At 44.4% G+C, this 18,617-nt stretch overlaps 6 protein-coding genes across 8 annotated transcripts; 4 read left to right on the forward strand and 2 right to left on the reverse strand.

The window, feature by feature from the left end:
- Nucleotides 1-28: 28 nt before the first annotated feature.
- LOC122623130 (carboxypeptidase D) lies at nt 29-18,258 on the reverse strand. Of its 3 annotated transcripts, none has more exons than XM_043802096.1 (9): nt 18,102-18,258; nt 3,111-3,404; nt 2,657-2,989; nt 2,406-2,593; nt 1,855-1,884; nt 1,467-1,762; nt 1,231-1,407; nt 1,078-1,170; nt 29-381 (listed from the first exon to the last, which is right to left on the reverse strand). In XM_043802096.1, the coding sequence occupies exons 2-9, from the start codon at nt 3,368-3,370 to the stop codon at nt 175-177; spliced, it is 1,584 nt and encodes a 527-aa protein (XP_043658031.1). In that variant the 5' UTR covers nt 3,371-3,404; nt 18,102-18,258; the 3' UTR covers nt 29-174. The 3 variants fall into 3 exon arrangements, with proteins under 3 accessions (XP_043658031.1, XP_043658030.1, XP_043658032.1); XM_043802095.1 differs by lacking the exon at nt 18,102-18,258 and adding an exon at nt 4,100-4,232; XM_043802097.1 differs by lacking the exons at nt 1,855-1,884; nt 18,102-18,258 and adding an exon at nt 4,100-4,232 and having other exon boundaries at nt 240-937.
- LOC122623135 (serine protease SP24D) lies at nt 4,105-5,159 on the forward strand. The gene is made up of 2 exons (XM_043802101.1): nt 4,105-4,363; nt 4,587-5,159. The coding sequence occupies exons 1-2, from the start codon at nt 4,143-4,145 to the stop codon at nt 5,122-5,124; spliced, it is 759 nt and encodes a 252-aa protein (XP_043658036.1). The 5' UTR covers nt 4,105-4,142; the 3' UTR covers nt 5,125-5,159.
- On the reverse strand, nt 9,374-10,628 carry LOC122623134 (serine protease SP24D). The gene is made up of 2 exons (XM_043802100.1): nt 10,370-10,628; nt 9,374-10,087 (listed from the first exon to the last, which is right to left on the reverse strand). The coding sequence occupies exons 1-2, from the start codon at nt 10,603-10,605 to the stop codon at nt 9,547-9,549; spliced, it is 777 nt and encodes a 258-aa protein (XP_043658035.1). The 5' UTR covers nt 10,606-10,628; the 3' UTR covers nt 9,374-9,546.
- LOC122623132 (chymotrypsin-1) lies at nt 10,810-11,769 on the forward strand. Its single transcript, XM_043802099.1, has 2 exons — nt 10,810-11,065; nt 11,136-11,769. The coding sequence occupies exons 1-2, from the start codon at nt 10,833-10,835 to the stop codon at nt 11,692-11,694; spliced, it is 792 nt and encodes a 263-aa protein (XP_043658034.1). The 5' UTR covers nt 10,810-10,832; the 3' UTR covers nt 11,695-11,769.
- LOC122623131 (trypsin beta) lies at nt 12,588-13,791 on the forward strand. Its single transcript, XM_043802098.1, has 2 exons — nt 12,588-12,880; nt 13,161-13,791. The coding sequence occupies exons 1-2, from the start codon at nt 12,663-12,665 to the stop codon at nt 13,687-13,689; spliced, it is 747 nt and encodes a 248-aa protein (XP_043658033.1). The 5' UTR covers nt 12,588-12,662; the 3' UTR covers nt 13,690-13,791.
- On the forward strand, nt 13,940-15,578 carry LOC122623136 (serine protease SP24D). Its single transcript, XM_043802102.1, has 2 exons — nt 13,940-14,901; nt 14,958-15,578. The coding sequence occupies exons 1-2, from the start codon at nt 14,675-14,677 to the stop codon at nt 15,484-15,486; spliced, it is 756 nt and encodes a 251-aa protein (XP_043658037.1). The 5' UTR covers nt 13,940-14,674; the 3' UTR covers nt 15,487-15,578.
- Nucleotides 18,259-18,617: the final 359 nt, after the last annotated feature.

Below are 18,617 nucleotides of genomic sequence, written 5' to 3' on the forward strand. Positions count from 1 at the left end.
TTCGCTTATAGAATAGATTGCACTGGTTGAACGCTTTATTCGGGTCTCTGCCTGTTCACAATAAATAGTACGGCGAAGGTTCCAACTTAAGTCCTAGGCATGCTTAAAAGTAAACAAAAAATCCTTAAATCCTTAATTAAGATCCTTAATTAAGATCCTCGCAGCCGCCGCTCCTCAGCCGAATATATTCGAGTACAGGCTGTTCAATCCGTTGCTGATGGTCGAGAAGATGCCGCTGTCGCTGGAGGCGGCGCCCGCGTAGGGCGGCACAGGTGGGCGGTAATGCTGGGGCGCCGGGATCGGGCGGTACAGCCCACCGGGACCCACCCCACCACCCACTGCCACTCCGCCGGGACCCATGGGCCCAATGCCCTCCAAGCGCTGTGAAGTCAACAAGATGTTATGCGTAGGTGCACATGGGTAATTGAAGGTAATAGGTTTTGCAACCATTATATTTAATAATAAACCTTTTACCAGCAAAGGTCTTAATCTTTAAGAGTGTTATTATTTGTCAACTGCTGTCTGGGATTTGTTAAACCAAAATGAAACTCAATTATTTGAAAAAATAAACTGTAGATAAGCGAGAGGTAATTTAGGTACATATTTTAAATTTTATATTTTACTCAAGCGAATTTTCAAACCTTTAAACTTTTCTTTTAATTTGGAAAATTAACGTTAAATTAAACTCAATTGCAATGGAGACTAACTAAAAACCAAAACAGAAAACTTGAGCTGAGTGTGAGATGTTCAATGGTGTTTTAGTGGGTTAGTTGCGTAGCATTTCCTAGGTCTAAGCCAATTTAGCTATTATTTACACGCCAGCCACAGCCAAGCAATCGGATCTCCATTATTCCGGTGACAGCTGCAACTTTCCACTGACGCGGCGATTCACAGTTGAGGATTTCGTGGAGGTGGATGCGCCCGTGGCCATCAGATACTGATTATCGTTAGCAGTTGTTAGGGGATTCAAAACACAGAGGGTTAGCCAGCACCTTGGGATTGAAGAGCAGGAGGAGAGTGCGAGTGGGGGAGACCGCCATCCAACGAGGATGGACTTGGGTGGACTTGGGTACGTACCTTCGAGGGCTGCAGTGTCACATTCAGCAGCGTGGGGTGCTGCTCCACGATCACGAACTCCACCTCGCGAGGAGCGAAGCCCTCGGCAAAGACCTGGAATGTAAATGGCATTTGCAGTTTGGCTGATTTGGTTATCATATGGCAATCACTCACCTCCACTTTGTAGTAGCCCGGCAGCAGGATGCGCCAGAACTCACCGTACTTGGTGGTCTGGAAGCCCACGTCGCGTCCCTTGATCTTGATGGAGGCTCGCTCAATGGGCATGCCCGCCGGATCGAACACGAATCCCTGGACTCCACGATGCGCCTCGGCCAGGAACTTGATGAGCGACTTTGATGAGGGACAATGAAATGATTAAATACGGATCATGGTGATAATCATTTACTCACCAGCTGATTATCCTCCCAGTACTTCTTGAGCTCGTAGGCTGGCGGGAACTTGCAGCAGGATATCTCCAGCGTGATCTCCATGCAGCCGTACCACACGTAGTTGTAGTCCTGCATGCCGCCGGTCAGCGGATACCAGGCGGCACCGTTGGTGATGCCATTCTCGAAGGCCGGCGTCGCCGACTTGCAGGCAACGCCCCTGGACATCTTGGCGTGGTTGCGGGCGTAGACCAGGGACAGGTGCTTGAACACGTCGTCGTCGGGCGTCAGCGATGGCGCCGCCGAGTAGGTCTGGAACACTGCGCCCAAAGGACATGTTTGGCGGAACGGAACGGAAAGAGAAGCAAACTCGATTAGATGGATCGTTCGGGTTCGGAGGTCGCGGACTCACTCGCGCACAGGGCGGACGAACGGCAGATCCCTTTGAGCAGCCATATTGGTGGGAGAATACAGAATCAGCTTTATCAATCGGAACTCGACTGGGAGTCCAAAAGCGAATGGGTACGATACGGCCTCGCAGAGCGAAGCTACCGGATGTCCTTGCAGATCGCAAACAAGTTTCAACAAAAGGATACCACTTCCAAATTCAGACAAGATGGTAATGGCTCATTCACTAAACTATATTAGCTCATTCACCAAGATCTGCACGATAAGGCACAGTCCACAAATATTCGGCTATCATTGGACTTTGAGAGGCTCTGTTGATAAGAACCATCTGGAATTATCTAGAAGCCGAGTAATGTGCTTCCTAACAAAGTTTCGGTTGTGACCCACCCATTTCGTACTCGTATCAGCTGAGGAACATGGGCAAGCAAGTAAGCAGACAGACATAACTATATGCTCTTTCCAACTAAGCTGGAAACTATCTCTCTGCAAGGACATTTAGTGCAAACTTAATGCTACAGGATAGGGACATTCATACACACTACTGAGACTACTTACTGGAGTTCGGCGTGTTGTCGTACGGATAGCTGGCCACCAGGGCGCCACCATGCAGGCTGCCACTGAGCACGAACTGGATCTTGGATATCCAATCCTTCACGGAATCCGTTTCCGGCTGACCCCGCTTGTTGTTCTGCTTGAAGTAGTCGGGGAAGTTGCGATTCAGATCGAAACCACGCGCATTATATCTAAAAAGTAGATGAGTTCAAAGTTGCAAGTGCAATCTGGGAGAGCTCCAAAGGATAACCCACCTTCCTTGGCCACCATCGCATGTGCCCTCCTTGGAAACGGCATATCCGTCCGGATTCATTGTGGGCAGTATGTGAATCCGTGTGTTGTCCAGCAGCCACTTGACGTACTGATCCGAGCTGTAGCTGGTCACAAAGTACTGGATGAGGTGGAGCAGCATCTCCCGGCCGACGGGCTCGTTTCCATGGATATTGCCCACATACTTCACATCCGGCTTGCCCACCATGTGCTCATATGGCGACGAGCTGACCACCATCACCCAAAGGTCACGTCCCTGGATGGACTTGCCGATGGAGTACAGGGCAGTGAGATTGGGGTACCTCGCACTGGTGGCTCTGTTCGAAAATCAGGTGGGTAAGCAAAATGGTTAGCAGACTATCTTGTTTAGAAAGTGTAGATATCGAAATAAGACACACAGAAGAAGTTCTGCAGGGGATCTCTGACTGAAGGACTCACCTGAGGAACCTCGTGAGCTCCTCGTGATCGTGGTAGACAAAGTCCAGGTGCTGGGCATCCGGCATGTAGGCCCTGGGCTCCGGCAGTCCCGGTTCCGCGGTCATCTGGTGGTGCTGCATCTGCATGGCATCACCGGGATTGACCGTCTTGGCATCGCAGAGCAGCAGATGGAGCAGGATGAGCAGGACGGAGGGCAGCAGGAGCAGCCGCAGCTGCAGCTGCAACTGGTGCCCGGCAACGAGTGGCGTTCGCAAGATCATGGTCGGTCGGCGGCGAGTCTGCGAATGGTCAAAACTGGCGGTCGGACAGACCATATAATGGTGGCTGGTCTCTGGCGGTGCGAAATGCGGTTCGAAATGAGAGCCAACTGGTTGTGCGGCTGGCCAAATCGAATCGGATCGGATGGGATGGGATGGTTGGGTATGGGATGAGATGAGCTTTGCTACGTGCGAGTCGAGATCTGCGATCTGCGATCGTTGGCCCCTGTCGTCGTTTCTGTGTGGCATGCCTCAAACGTGTTCGCCCTGGATTATTACCCCCCACTTCTGCGCCTGACAGCATCCATCACCCCACCAGAGTTGGAGTTCGTTGCTACATGGCCAAGGAAATGCCCACATAATCGTCATACAACATCTTAATCAACTGCATCCCGAAAATATCAAGCATTGCTTAACTTAAATTAACCATACATTTATGTACTTTTGTTTTGTAAGTTAACTTACATATATGCTTCGAATTGCGACAATAGGTTTATACTTTTGCCATCCCTATCGCGTTCCAAGAAACTGATCCCCGGAGATACCATTGATACGAGGCTCGATCCCGATAACCCCCACAAGGCGAGGGCTTGTCTAATCAGAAGGAGTTGCTGTCACCGGATGGCTCTATCTATCCGGCTATCTCTCCGCCTGGCAGATAAGATACCCATACCCATACCCATACCCATACCCATGCCCCCTGCGTGGGAAGTGTGCCCTATAAGAACTCACGCCATCGCTGCGAGCCCATCAAAAGTGAAACAAGCGAAGTGCCATGAAGCTGACCCTCGCCATTGGACTAATCCTTGCGGCCGCCGGAGTGCTGGCCCAGCCGCAGGGCAGGATCGCCGGAGGAGAAGATGCCGTTCCCGGCCAGCTGCCCTACCAGGCGTCCCTCTCCGTCGGCGGAAGCTACAACTGCGGCGCCGTGATCATTGGCCAGCGGCACGCCCTCACCGCCCTCACCTGCGTCTGCTCCGATGGCAAGGACAACCCGTAAGTATCCGCAATGGGAATCTAGAAAACTTTCTTACTTGCAGAAGATAAATATCTCAAATGTATTTGTAACCAGGATCAGTAAGAGTTTCTTCCCAGATGGGACTGAAAAAACAAGGATAAATAGACTTTTCAAACATTTCTAAATACGTAGAAATTATTTCTTCAAAAGCGAAGATTATAAAACCTCCGATTAAAGTCAAATCAATTCTTCCCGTTTCAGTTGGCCTGCTGTCCTGTTCGCCGTGACCGTGGGATCGGTGGATCTCTACAATGGGGGCAAGCAGATTCGCGTGGAGGAGATCACCATCAACCCGAACTACAGCACGCTGAAGACCGGAATCGCCCTGCTCCGTCTTCAGGAGGAGATCACTTTCGGCGAGACAGTGAGTGCCATTTCGCTGGCCCAGGACGTTCCGCCCCTGGGCGCCCAGGTGGAGGTCTCCGGCTGGGGACGCACCACCGCGTCCGAGGTGAACATGCACCGCACCCTGCAAATTGGAGCCGCCGAGGTGGTGGCACCACGCGAATGCGTCCTGGCCCAACGGGATGAGCTGCCGGTGCTGGACGACCAGGTGCTGTGTCTGGGCCATGGACGTCGCCAAGGCATCTGCAGTGGGGATATTGGAGGTCCAGCCGTCTACCAGGGCCAGCTGGTGGGTCTGGGCGCCCAGATCCTCGGCGAGTGCGGCGGAATGCTTCCCGAGCGATTCGTTAGCATCGCGGCCAACTACGATTGGATCCAGCAGCAGTTGCAATAAACCAGTAAACCAGTGTCGATGGCAAAAGCATTATACCCCTCAAGTTTTTCTCTTCAAGAGGGCTTTGAAGTTAACAGTATTGTTCAAAATAGTTTATTGATATGCTGATATTATGTTTAAGGATGTAAATAAATCTAGAGGTACTTTCTTTTATTTGGGAATTATGTTTCCTATAGTATTGGCTTTTTAATGTACCATATTAGGTGCTTTTGCCAATTCAAATGTCGATGTAGTCAAAAGCAAACAAATATCGATAGAAAATAAATTTTGCTCTTATTATTTTAAACATTTTGAAATCAGAATTTCGTGGCATACTTAAAGGAGCTTTATAAGAAATCTCATAAAACAATAAAGGCGCACGATTAAGTCGTAAATTGCTATCTGCATTTAATGATTGCTGAATCAGCAAAAAAAATATACCACCATAAGCTAAAATGCTGATAGCACTTGAAATTTGTAATATTTTTGTAAGAATTACTTCCTATCAGAGAAAACAAAACCTCCTTTATCTAAAACGCACTCAAACTAACGTGTTGTTATTGGAAAGCTTGTCCAGTGTAAATCAAAACCGGAAAAGCATACTTTGCCTGAACCACTTTAGGTAAAAATATTTACAAAATCTGGTTCGCTTCTATCTTTTTTTTAAATGCTAAAGCTGTTGGTATTCACTAACCTATTTATAGGATGTTTTCCGTATACGGATTATTGAAATATATATTATTGAAATTATTGAAATATAATGTATTCATATACCATATCACTATCCTGTCCGCACTCACATAATCAATAGCTCGGTTTTATTAAACCGATTTTCTGCTTTTTTGCGATTTAAATAGCAGTATTTTGATCAGAACATTCGAAATATTGGTCCAAATATGGAATGTCATATCTCGTTGAATTCGTAATTAAATTTCCAATCGAACTGTGTTTACCAAAAAAATTTTTTTTTTTTCAATTTTTTCCCAATTTTTGATGATGATATTTGGATTTTAGCCGAAAATTGATTTTCTGCTTTTTTGCGATTTAAATAGCAGTATTTTGATCAGAACATTCGAAATATTGGTCCAAATATGGAATGTCATATCTCGTTGAATTCGTAATTAAATTTCCAATCAAACTGTGTTTACCAAAAAAATAATTTTTTTTTTTCATTTTTTTTCCAATTTTTTATGATGATATTTGGATTTTAGCCGAAAATTGATTTTCTGCTTTTTTGCGATTTAAATAGCAGTATTTTGATCAGAACATTCGAAATATTGGTCCAAATATGGAATGTCATATCTCGTTGAATTCGTAATTAAATTTCCAATCGAACTGTGTTTACCAAAAAAATTATTTTTTTTTTTTATTTTTTTCCAATTTTTGATGATGATATTTGGATTTTAGCCGAAAATTGATTTTCTGCTTTTTTGCGATTTAAATAGCAGTATTTTGATCAGAACATTCGAAATATTGGTCCAAATATGGAATGTCATATCTCGTTGAATTCGTAATTAAATTTCCAATCGAACTGTGTTTACCAAAAAAATTATTTTTTTTTTTCAATTTTTTTCCAATTTTTGATGATGATATTTGGATTTTAGCCGAAAATTGATTTTCTGCTTTTTTGCGATTTAAATAGCAGTATTTTGATCAGAACATTCGAAATATTAGTCCAAATCTGGAATGTCATATCTCGTTGAATTCGTAATTAAATTTCCAATCGAACTGTGTTTACCAAAAAAATTATTTTTTTTTTTTATTTTTTTCCAATTTTTTATGATGATATTTGGATTTTAGCCGAAAATTGATTTTCTGCTTTTTTGCGATTTAAATAGCAGTATTTTGATCAGAACATTCGAAATATTAGTCCAAATATGGAATGTCATATCTCGTTGAATTCGTAATTAAATTTCCAATCGAACTGTGTTTACCAAAAAAATTATTTTTTTTTTTCAATTTTTTTCCAATTTTTGATGATGATAGCCGAAAATTGATTTTCTGCTTTTTTGCGATTTAAATAGCAGTATTTTGATCAGAACATTCGAAATATTAGTCCAAATCTGGAATGTCATATCTCGTTGAATTCGTAATTAAATTTCCAATCGAACTGTGTTTACCAAAAAAAAATTTTTTTTTTTCAATTTTTTTCCAATTTTTGATGATGATATTTGGATTTTAGCCGAAAATTGATTTTCTGCTTTTTTGCGATTTAAATAGCAGTATTTTGATCAGAACATTCGAGATATTAGTCCAAATATGGAATGTCATATCTCGTTGAATTCGTAATTAAATTTCCAATCGAACTGTGTTTACCAAAAAAATTATTTTTTTTTCAATTTTTTTCCAATTTTTGATGATGATATTTGCATTTTAGCCGAAAATTGATTTTCTGCTTTTTTGCGATTTAAATAGCAGTATTTTGATCAGAACATTCGAAATATTGGTCCAAATATGGAATGTCATATCTCGTTGAATTCGTAATTAAATTTCCAATCGAACTGTGTTTACCAAAAAATTTTTTTTTTTTTTTCAATTTTTTCCCAATTTTTGATGATGATATTTGCATTTTAGCCGAAAATTGATTTTCTGCTTTTTTGCGATTTAAATAGCAGTATTTTGATCAGAACATTCGAAATATTGGTCCAAATATGGAATGTCATATCTCGTTGAATTCGTAATTAAATTTCCAATCGAACTGTGTTTACCAAAAAAATTATTTTTTTTTTTCAATTTTATCCCAATTTTTGATGATGATATTTGGATTTTAGCCGAAAATTGATTTTCTGCTTTTTTGCGATTTAAATAGCAGTATTTTGATCAGAACATTCGAAATATTGGTCCAAATATGGAATGTCATATCTCGTTGAATTCGTAATTAAATTTCCAATCGAACTGTGTTTACCAAAAAAATTATTTTTTTTTTTCAATTTTTTCCCAATTTTTGATGATGATATTTGGATTTTAGCCGAAAATTGATTTTCTGCTTTTTTGCGATTTAAATAGCAGTATTTTGATCAGAACATTCGAAATATTGGTCCAAATATGGAATGTCATATCTCGTTGAATTCGTAATTAAATTTCCAATCGAACTGTGTTTACCAAAAAAATAATTTTTTTTTTTCAATTTTTTTCCAATTTTTGATGATGATATTTGGATTTTAGCCGAAAATTGATTTTCTGCTTTTTTGCGATTTAAATAGCAGTATTTTGATCAGAACATTCGAAATATTGGTCCAAATATGGAATGTCATATCTCGTTGAATTCGTAATTAAATTTCCAATCGAACTGTGTTTACCAAAAAAATTATTTTTTTTTTTCAATTTTTTCCCAATTTTTTATGATGATATTTGGATTTTAGCCGAAAATTGATTTTCTGCTTTTTTGCGATTTAAATAGCAGTATTTTGATCAGAACATTCGAAATATTGGTCCAAATATGGAATGTCATATCTCGTTGAATTCGTAATTAAATTTCCAATCGAACTGTGTTTACCAAAAAAAATTTTTTTTTTTTCAATTTTTTCCCAATTTTTGATGATGATATTTGGATTTTAGCCGAAAATTGATTTTCTGCTTTTTTGCGATTTAAATAGCAGTATTTTGATCAGAACATTCGAAATATTAGTCCAAATATGGAATGTCATATCTCGTTCAATTCGTAATTAAATTTCCAATCGAACTGTGTTTACCAAAAATATTATTTTTTTTTTTAATTTTTTCCAATTTTTGATGATGATATTTGGATTTTGGCCGAAAATTGATTTTCTGCTTTTTTGCGATTTAAATAGCAGTATTTTGATCAGAACATTCGAAATATTGGTCCAAATATGGAATGTCATATCTCGTTGAATTCGTAATTAAATTTCCAATCGAACTGTGTTTACCAAAAAAATTTTTTTTTTTTTCAATTTTTTCCCAATTTTTGATGATGATATTTGGATTTTAGCCGAAAATTGATTTTCTGCTTTTTTGCGATTTAAATAGCAGTATTTTGATCAGAACATTCGAAATATTAGTCCAAATATGGAATGTCATATCTCGTTCAATTCGTAATTAAATTTCCAATCGAACTGTGTTTACCAAAAATATTATTTTTTTTTTTTAATTTTTTCCAATTTTTGATGATGATATTTGGATTTTGGCCGAAAATTGATTTTAGGCTTTTTTGCGATTTAAATAGCAGTATTTTGATCAGAACATTCGAAATATTAGTCCAAATATGGAATGTCATATCTCGTTCAATTCGTAATTAAATTCCCAACCGAACTGTGTTTAAAAATAAATTTTAATTTTTTTTTTCAAATTGTTTCCAATTTTTTATGTTATTCCGTATACGTAGTATGAAAAGTAATTGTTGAAATATAATGTATTCATATACTTTGTATTCATATCACTACCATGTCCGCACTCACATAATCCCTATCAATAGCTCGGTTTTATTTAAACAGCGTTTGCGTTGATCCACTCCAGATGCTGGGTCACATCCACGTAGCCATCGGGCTGTCCGGAAGCACATCCACTCACAAAGAAGGCGGCAATGCCCACCAATTGGTTGTTGTAAGCCGCCGGAGCGCCGGCATCACCGGAACAGAGTCCGGCAAAGTCCTCGGCCACCGGGGACAAACAGAGCAGATCCTCCTGCTCCAGGAACAGCTCCTTCTGGCAATCGGACGCACTCAGGCTCTGCCTGGTGGCCACCTGGAGGCCGTGACTGAGAGATCCGTCCACCTGGCTGGATCCCCAGCCGGAGAAGGTGATCTGCGCGCCCGCAGCTGGTCGCTCGGTGGCCAAGTCGATGGGTTTCGTGTTCGCATTCAGAACCACCGGCGAGTGCAGCTCCAGCAAGGCCAAGTCATTGGAGCCGGCTGCTAGCGAACTGGAGTAGTTCTGGTGGATTATGACGTTGGTCAGGGGCAGCAGTTGACCACCAGCCAGACGCTGAATGCTGCCCACTCGCACATTGTAGGAACGAGCTGGGTAGCTGGATGGAGGAATGGGGAAATGTATTCTGTGTCACTGGTTAATTCTACACAGTGAAAAAGCTTATGAACTTTGCTGCATTTTGAATTACTTGGTTTTAAAAAGAATGTATTATTTATATAGAGATTATTCTTTGGCTCATTTCATCATCTTTGAAAGCAGTTGCTTTCCGAATGTGCGAAATAATTCTAAATTCAGTTCAGTTTGAAAGCAAATAATGTCTTGAATATAGAAACAACTTAAGTTGACATAAGCTTTTTCTCTCTGTGTAAACACCATCTACCTCTGCTGCCCACCGCCCAGACTGACGCAATGGGCTGCGGTGAGAATCCACTTCTCGCGGATCAGAGCTCCTCCGCACACATGGGCGCCATTCCGCCGCAGGGAGATGCTGTGTGGCTGGGAGCCCACCTCCGCCGGCAGCCGACTGGCTTGGACCACGCCCAAGGTCACGATGACCCCGAGGAGGAGGAGGAGTAGGTGGTGTCGAATGTGAGGATATGACTGAACCGGACTCATGGCTTGTGGGATCTCAACTGAAAGGTGCTCCTGCCGGCCGGCGGGCCTTTATAGAACAGCCCGTTTACGACAATGGGTTAAGCAATCTAATCGCCCACGTTTGTTACCCCTAATAAATTCAAGTCGCTCTCCTTATCGACACACAATTGCCATTGCGATTAGATCGCCGAGTGGCGGTGACCATCGATCGTTGGGTTGTGTGCCCATTCAGTTGCCAATCCATCGCCATGGCTGATCCACGCATTACTCTGGGCCTCGGTCTGCTAATCTTCGGCCTGATCCTCTCCACGGAGGCATCGCCACAGGGCCGCATTCTCGGCGGCGAGGACGTCGCCCAGGGCGAGTACCCATGGTCCGCATCCGTGCGATACAACAAGGCGCACGTCTGCTCCGGCGCCATCATCTCCAATAGCCACATCCTGACCGCCGCCCACTGTGTGTCCAGCGTGGGCATCACTCCGTAAGTGCTAGGGAAATATTCATCGACTCCTCGCTCTAATCCCTGTTTATCCCTGTCTTTGATTATCCAGGGTGGAGGCCAGCACCTTGGCCGTTCGCGTGGGCACCATTAACCAGTACGCCGGCGGCAGCATCGTGAATGTGAAGAGCGTGGTCATCCAGCCATCGTACGGCAACTTCCTGCACGACATCGCCATTCTGGAGCTGGATGAGTCCCTGGTCTTCGACACTCGCGTCGCAGCCATCGCACTGCCCACCAAGGAGGAGGAGGAGACGGAGGATGTGGACGCAGAGCTGCCCAACGGAACTCCGGTCTATGTGGCCGGATGGGGTGAACTTTCGGATGGAACTGCCTCCTACAAGCAGCAGAAGGCCAACTACAATACACTCAGCCGATCCCTGTGCGAATACGAAGCCGGTTACGGCTACGAATCCGTGGTGTGCCTCTCCAGGGCCGAGGGCGAGGGCATCTGTCGCGGGGATGCCGGAGCGGCCGTCATCGATGACGAGAAGGTGCTCCGCGGCTTGACCAGCTTCAACTTCGGACCCTGCGGCAGCAAGTATCCCGATGTGGCCACCCGCGTCTCCTACTACCTTGACTGGATCGAGACCAACACCAACACCCAGTAAACTTTTGGTGCACCAAGGATTACCCTTTGTTTTTTATACATTTTTTTCACGTGCATAAAGTGTGTTAACCTCTCCAAAAAAAATCCTAAAATTGTGTTTTCAAATTTGTATGCTTGCAAACTATATGGAATTTAGTGCTGGTCATAAAGCTCCAATCGATAGAACAACATTTCATTGGCGCCGATCAAAGGTTCTTCAGCTGCCAAGAAACCTTGAACATACTGCCAGTTTATGGGATGCATTCATGGATTATCTAACAGAACTGACTAACTAACAATTTGCCATTATGGTTTATAGAGCCATATATTACAGAGCGAAAATTAAGATAGAGATCTTAGGAAAACCCGGCGATCGCCCTAGGAAACGTTCAAACTTTTGGCTAGTTAGTTTGGTCAATCTACAATGACACGGCTAAATCTTTATAATCTAGATTGCTTGGCGATACAAGCTAAAGATATCAATCAAGGGTAATTCCTACTAAATCCGTTGATTATTTGCTTAGACTAAAGGCATTTGCAGTCATTATAGTTATAGGATAACTTGCAAGTTTTCTACGCCTGATTTTCGATAATTCTTATTTCTTTAGCTCCCCTGAGTCATGACTTACTCATCTTTATCTGATATACTCGTAGATGGTGTTGTATTGCCATGGACACCGAAAGTGCTGTTCGTTTGGACTTCCCTCCGCCGCCTTCTGCAATTTTCTATTTATGTGCCAATTGAGCGTTGAAACAACAAGTAACCATAGACTATAGGGGCATAAAGCTGGCAATGGCGGCGATAAGATTAGATTTTCTCCGATGCCCAAGCCGAAGATAAGGATTGGTCAAGGAAGGGGCGCAGGCAGGTGGAGGAGGTGGTTAGATGGAGCTAGTCACTTAAATTCTCGCCGCTGGCATTGCGCATTTTCATTCCAACCGCCGAGGGCAGCAGAGCCACCAAAAACCAAAGAGTACACGCACAAAACGATGCAGCAGAGACTAGTGATTGTGGGTCTGATCGGGCTGGCGCTGGTGGGCATGTGCCACGCCCAGGGACGCATCATGGGCGGGGCGGAGGCGGACCCCACGGCCACGCCCTTCGCCGCCTCCCTGCGGGTGGACAACGCCCACGCGTGCGGCGGATGCATTCTCTCCCAGACCAAGATCCTGACCACCGCCCACTGCGTCTACCGCGATGGAAAGCTGTGAGTACCACACCAATCTACTATTTTGTTATTATTTATACATAATAATTAATATAAATTGATTCTTTTGATCAATGAATAAGTGGTATTTAAAGGGAAAAAGTTGTTTGGTGCTGTACAACTAGGCGAATGAGTGATATTTGCAGACAGACTATGCCTTTAACAATTGTAATTGAGTAAAATAACTTTATTTGCTTAGTAATTTGCTTGAACTATTATAGAATTCCATACACAAGTCTTGATAAAATAATCGAAATTATTTGCATAAAATCCCAAACAGAATCGATGCCAGTCGCCTGTCGGTGCGCGTGGGCAGCACCAACCAGTATGCCGGTGGCAAGATAGTCTTTGTGGAGTCGGTTGCCGTGCATCCGGACTACTATAACCTGGACAACAACCTGGCCGTGATCACGCTGAGCTCGGCGCTGGCCTACACCGAACGGATCAACGCCATCCCGGTGGTCGCCAGCGGGGAGGCGCTGCCCGCCGAGGGATCGGAGGTGAGCGTGGCCGGCTGGGGTCGCACCAGCGACGGCACCACCTCGTACAAGATCCGTGAGACGACGCTGACGGTGGCCTCGGAGGCGACCTGCCTGGATGCGTACAGCGAGCACGGCGAGCAGAGCTTCTGCCTGGCCCACGAGCTGAAGGAGGGCACCTGCAACGGAGATGGAGGCAGTGGCGCCGTGTACGGCGACACGTTGATCGGACTGACGAACTTTGTGGTGGGCGCCTGCGGCTCCCGCTATCCGGATGTGTTTGTGCGACTCTCCAGCTACGCGGATTGGATCCAGGAGCAGATCGCCTAGGTCATAGCACTTCCCTTTTTGCCTTTTGCCTTTTGCGAGCTATCAAAATAATAACTATTTTCCGAAACTCAATGCGGGAAACTCAAATTCCCCCAATGGCAATGACTCAATAGTTTGATTTCGATAAGGATAAGGATCGGCGATTGCCACTGGACACTGGTTAACGTAATAATACTAAGTACTAAGCACTGCCGCCTTGCGTGTGAAATGCTTATTTATTTATGACCTCAATGGCACGGCTTTTATAGCCCAGAACTCGAGAACTCGAGACTTCGATAAAGCCGCCGGGGTTTAGGGTCAGTTTGCCCAAGATGGTGAAAATGTACGCAATCTAGGCCTTGAATTAATTATGTAAGAAATATTTAAGACAAACTATCATAGCTTGGCTAAATTTTCCAGTAAATCTAAAACAAAACGTTTTTATATAGCTTGAAACTAATGCAAACGAATTTTGGCAAAGATGTAATATTTACAGCAATTTACTGCTCTTTTGTAAGATATTTTTTGCAGAAATTTAATGGGAATTTAATTACGAGAAAAATAACAAAGCCTTTGTACAATATGTAGTACACATTTTTTTGTAATGCGCTCTTTTTATACGCGCTTTATACATTTGCTCTACCAATTTAAAGATCTACATTTGGAAATCTTCAAAAAATCCAATAGAAAACTGGCAGCAATTTCCGTTTCGTTAAAGCATTTTCGTGGTTCCCAAACCCCTTTTGGCCAACTTACTGCCTCCAAACTCTTCCCACTGCAGGTTGTGCACACCCCTTGTAATTAGAGGGGCTTCATTTGCAAACGAAGTAAACGAAATAAGGGAAGTCAACTAAATTAGGCTGCAGCTCGATAGCGACATTGACTTTGACATTTTAAGGAACTAATGATGATGAGGGCCTTAAGCTCGGGTGATATGGTGATATATACATATACCCAGTGGATCTTGCAGTGAGCACTACTTTTCAGATAGCTAGCCCAACCAGTCATGTTACCATTCTGGACTTTCCCACTAGTCCTTTGTGCGGCCGGAGTCCTGGGACAGAACGACTCCGCTGTGGAGCCCCGCATTGTGGGCGGCACCAAGGCGAACGAGGGTCAGTTTCCCCACCAGATCTCACTTCGCCGACGTGGAAGCCACACTTGCGGTGGTTCCATCGTCTCCAAGGACTACGTTGTCACCGCAGCACATTGCGTAAAGCAGGGGAGCAATGTGTAAGTATATTGCATCGTTAGGAATTGGCGTTTTTTAATCGCTTGTTTGCCCTCAGAGCTCCAGCTAACCAGCTGGAGATTCAGGCGGGCAGCCTGCTCCTCTCCAGCGGCGGAGTCCGAGTTCCAGTGGCCACCGTCACCGTGCATCCCAACTACAACGGCAATGGCCACGATGTGGCCGTGCTGCGCCTGCGCGATTCGCTGACCTTCAACTCCAACATCGCGGCCATCCAACTGGCCACCGACGATCCGCCCAACGATGCCACCGTGGACATCTCCGGCTGGGGCGCCATCTCCCAGCGGGGACCGATCTCCAACTCCCTGCTGTACGTGCAGGTGAAGGCCCTGTCGCGGGAAACGTGCCAGCGGAGGTACCTCCGCCAGCTGCCGGACACCACCATGTGCCTGCTGCATCCCAAGGATAAGGGTGCCTGCTATGGGGATTCCGGTGGTCCGGCCACCTACCAGGGCAAACTGGTCGGCGTGGCCAGCTTCGTGCTCGGTGGCTGCGGACGATCTGCGCCCGATGGCTACGAAAGGGTCTCCAAGCTGAGGACTTGGATCGCCGCGAAGGCCAGTTTGTAAATCGCCAAAGTCATCGTGGAACATTCCAATGGTGTTTGGGTAAAAAAACTGTTTTTGCATATATCCCAACTATATTTTTTTTCACATTAATTTCAGCAGAATTCAATGTTGTTTAAAGCTCTTAGCTAAAATAAAATATTATCAGCACAGCAAAGCTTTCGTGATAATTCTTTGTTTCAGAATAAAGTAACAAATGTTGTTCCTTCATGTGAAAATAAAAAGGAGTACGTGGTTTCTATAAATATATGTGTTATATGTTTCATATACGTACTTTGCCATATCAAAGTTGCTGACCCCATTTGAAAATATCCATATCATTTGTAAAGCAGAGCTGTGAATCAGTTTGTAGTGATTCAAATCCAAATGGGAGGTAGTTGATCTAATGAGGAGCCCCCCTTTGCCACCTCTTTTTTTGGGGTCATCTCCACATGACTCATTTGCGAGGCAGCGGATTGTGACCGCTTTATAGAACCCGCTTGGTGGATTGGTGGATTGGTAACTCGGTGGCTTCCCTTTCTGGCCGCTTGGCCATTTATCAGAGCGCAACTTTTACCCGCTTTTCCCCGCTGTTACCCGCATTTCCCTGCCGTCCAGTGAAAGTGAAAATGAAAATCAGCTAAGAGCTCGCCCAACTCTTTCTATTATTGCTCGGTAATTTTCCGCTTTTTTTTCGGTTTTCAGTTTTCATCTTGCTGCCTTTTTCCAGGCACTCGGCGGCGTTTAATGACTTTGTTTTGCTTTTCATTTAACTGGTCTCGCACTTTTTATTTATTTTCCAGTTTCCACAGTTTCAATTTTCCACTGTCGCTTTGTTTTCCTTCGCTCTCTTTTGGGGCGCAATTATCGGATCTCGGATCGCTGGGGATCGTGGCGTGCCTCCATGGTTTTGGTATCCCAAAGTGTTGCCCCCGCCCCAGGTAAACTGGCACGATTTGTTCAGTTTGTCCACCCGGCTGTCTTAATGCCGTCAATCCATCCACCCCGGTCCATCAATCAGTCCATCCATCAGTCCATCCATCAGTCCATCAACCAGTCCATCAATCTGTCCATCAATCTGTCAGTTAATGCGACGATCGAAATGCAATTCACGGACAAAGTCATCGAACCTTTTGGAGTTGAAGAACTCCATGATCTACGATCTTGGCGGTGATTCAGGGGATTGGCTTCCAAATACCTGAATATTTAATGCTCATTCGTGATTATTCGGCTTGGTGTTAATACATTGCATTAGCAATTAACAAATGACGCATTCTCAGAGTTCTCTCAGTGTAGTTCAAACCTGATAAGAAATCGCCAAGTTTATCATCTCCTCCCCGCCAAAGTGGCTCAATTTCACCCGGTCCACTTTGGTGCCAGTTCCAAGAAGCCATCCCCACTCCGCACTACCCACTGTCCACTGGCCACTGGCACTGGCACTGGCCAGTTGCAATCCCAATCCACTGGACAAGACGCGAGAGAAACATTCAAAAGTCGAGACATGTCGCGGCGGCAAACAAATTTCTTCTTATTTTGGGCTTCAATTTTGATTAGCATGGAAAGTCAGTGTAAGTGGCTTTTAATGGTCAGAGCGATGGCAAAGCCGATCGGCGGGTTAATGGTAACGGGTTTGCCCGAATCCGGGCGTGGAGAAACACTCATGACTCTTTGGAGTCCGCAGACTAAAAACTGAAAACTGAAAACTGAAGACTCGAGACAGCAGACCGCAGACCGCAGACAGAAGACCGCAGACGGAAGACCGAAGACTGAAGACTGGGGATTGAGGAGCTGCGAGTGGAGGAAAGTAGGGAGGGGGCATTGGAGCTGGCCAGTTAACCCACTAACCTTGTTAGCTTAAAAGTGGGCAGCCACTGGTTAAAGGCGCTCACCACCACTGTCAAGTTCAATGCTAAAAGTCTGCCAAAAGGCGCAGCACACACATGGCCAAGCCAATAGTTGCAGACCAATTTAAATTGCAGATAATAAAATGCAAATTTAAATGCAATGAAATGCACACATTATTATAATGAATTATATTACTATTGACCTAAGTATTGCATTCGTAAATTATTATTTAAAGCATGTCTTGCAATGCAGAGTAAGTCGGTGAACTGTGCTCCTCATTGGTATATAGAAACCATATAAATTCATGACATTTCCTTATCAGTTTGCGTACATATGGAATTTCAGCGATAATCCATATGACATTTTAATCACTTATTGTCCGATGAGTACAGGACGCTGTGAGAGTATCCCTGGTTATAGCATGTTGCAGCTCACTCTATAGTCATGCCCCCGGCTGTGCAGGAAAAGGAGGCGGGGAGGCCAGAGGGCGTGGCGGGGCTTGAGGTCATGCGATGGCCTTCGAAGGAGGCGACATGCGCAGTGGGTTAGTGAGCCATTTGGCTGGATGGTTGGCTGGATTGGTGGAGTGGGGTGTTTATATAACAACAATGCCAGTGCAGGCCCGCCGACATTCGCCTGCAATGTGACCTTCACCTTGGCAGTGGCAGCAAGGCCGCGCCTGCACCACCCCCAGGTCCACCCAACCCACCCAGTCCACCCAATCGTCCCGAGGCCTGGCCTTGATCTTAAACTTTCCCACGAGAAACAGACGGTATTCGGTATTCGGTATTCACCTGATTTCTTGCTGCTGGCTTTGGATTTCCAGTTTTCTGCTCGACAGCAATTTCTATTATTATTCTTGCAGCTGCCGTTGTTGTTCTTGTTCTTGTGGTTGTTGCTGTTGCTGTTGTTCTTGTACTTGTTGTTGTTGTTGTGGTCGTTGTTCTTCGCACCTTTTTTTCTGCAATGGGAAATTTGCATAAAATATTCAATCAACTTTCATTGTTCCAGGCGACTGCCTTTGCCGGGCTTCAATTTCGAGCACATAAAAAAAATAGAAACAAACAGAAAGCAAAACAAATTCTCCCTTTTTTTTTAGTGGGTAGTTTCTCTTTGCGCCTACGCGATTGAACAAATTAGCACTGAAACATTGTTGAAACAAATATGCCGCGGGGTTGACCAATCAAAGGAAGATTTACGCGTTTCAGTGGATTCTTCTTTTCATTTAATTGGAGCTTACACTTTCCCAAGAAACCAGAATGAAATCGGAGAGAGAGCAAGTTTTCAAAACGCGTCCGATTGCCAGCGCC

The sequence above is a fragment of the Drosophila teissieri genome, chromosome X (assembly GCF_016746235.2).
Source record: "Drosophila teissieri strain GT53w chromosome X, Prin_Dtei_1.1, whole genome shotgun sequence".
NCBI lineage: Eukaryota > Metazoa > Arthropoda > Insecta > Diptera > Drosophilidae > Drosophila > Drosophila teissieri.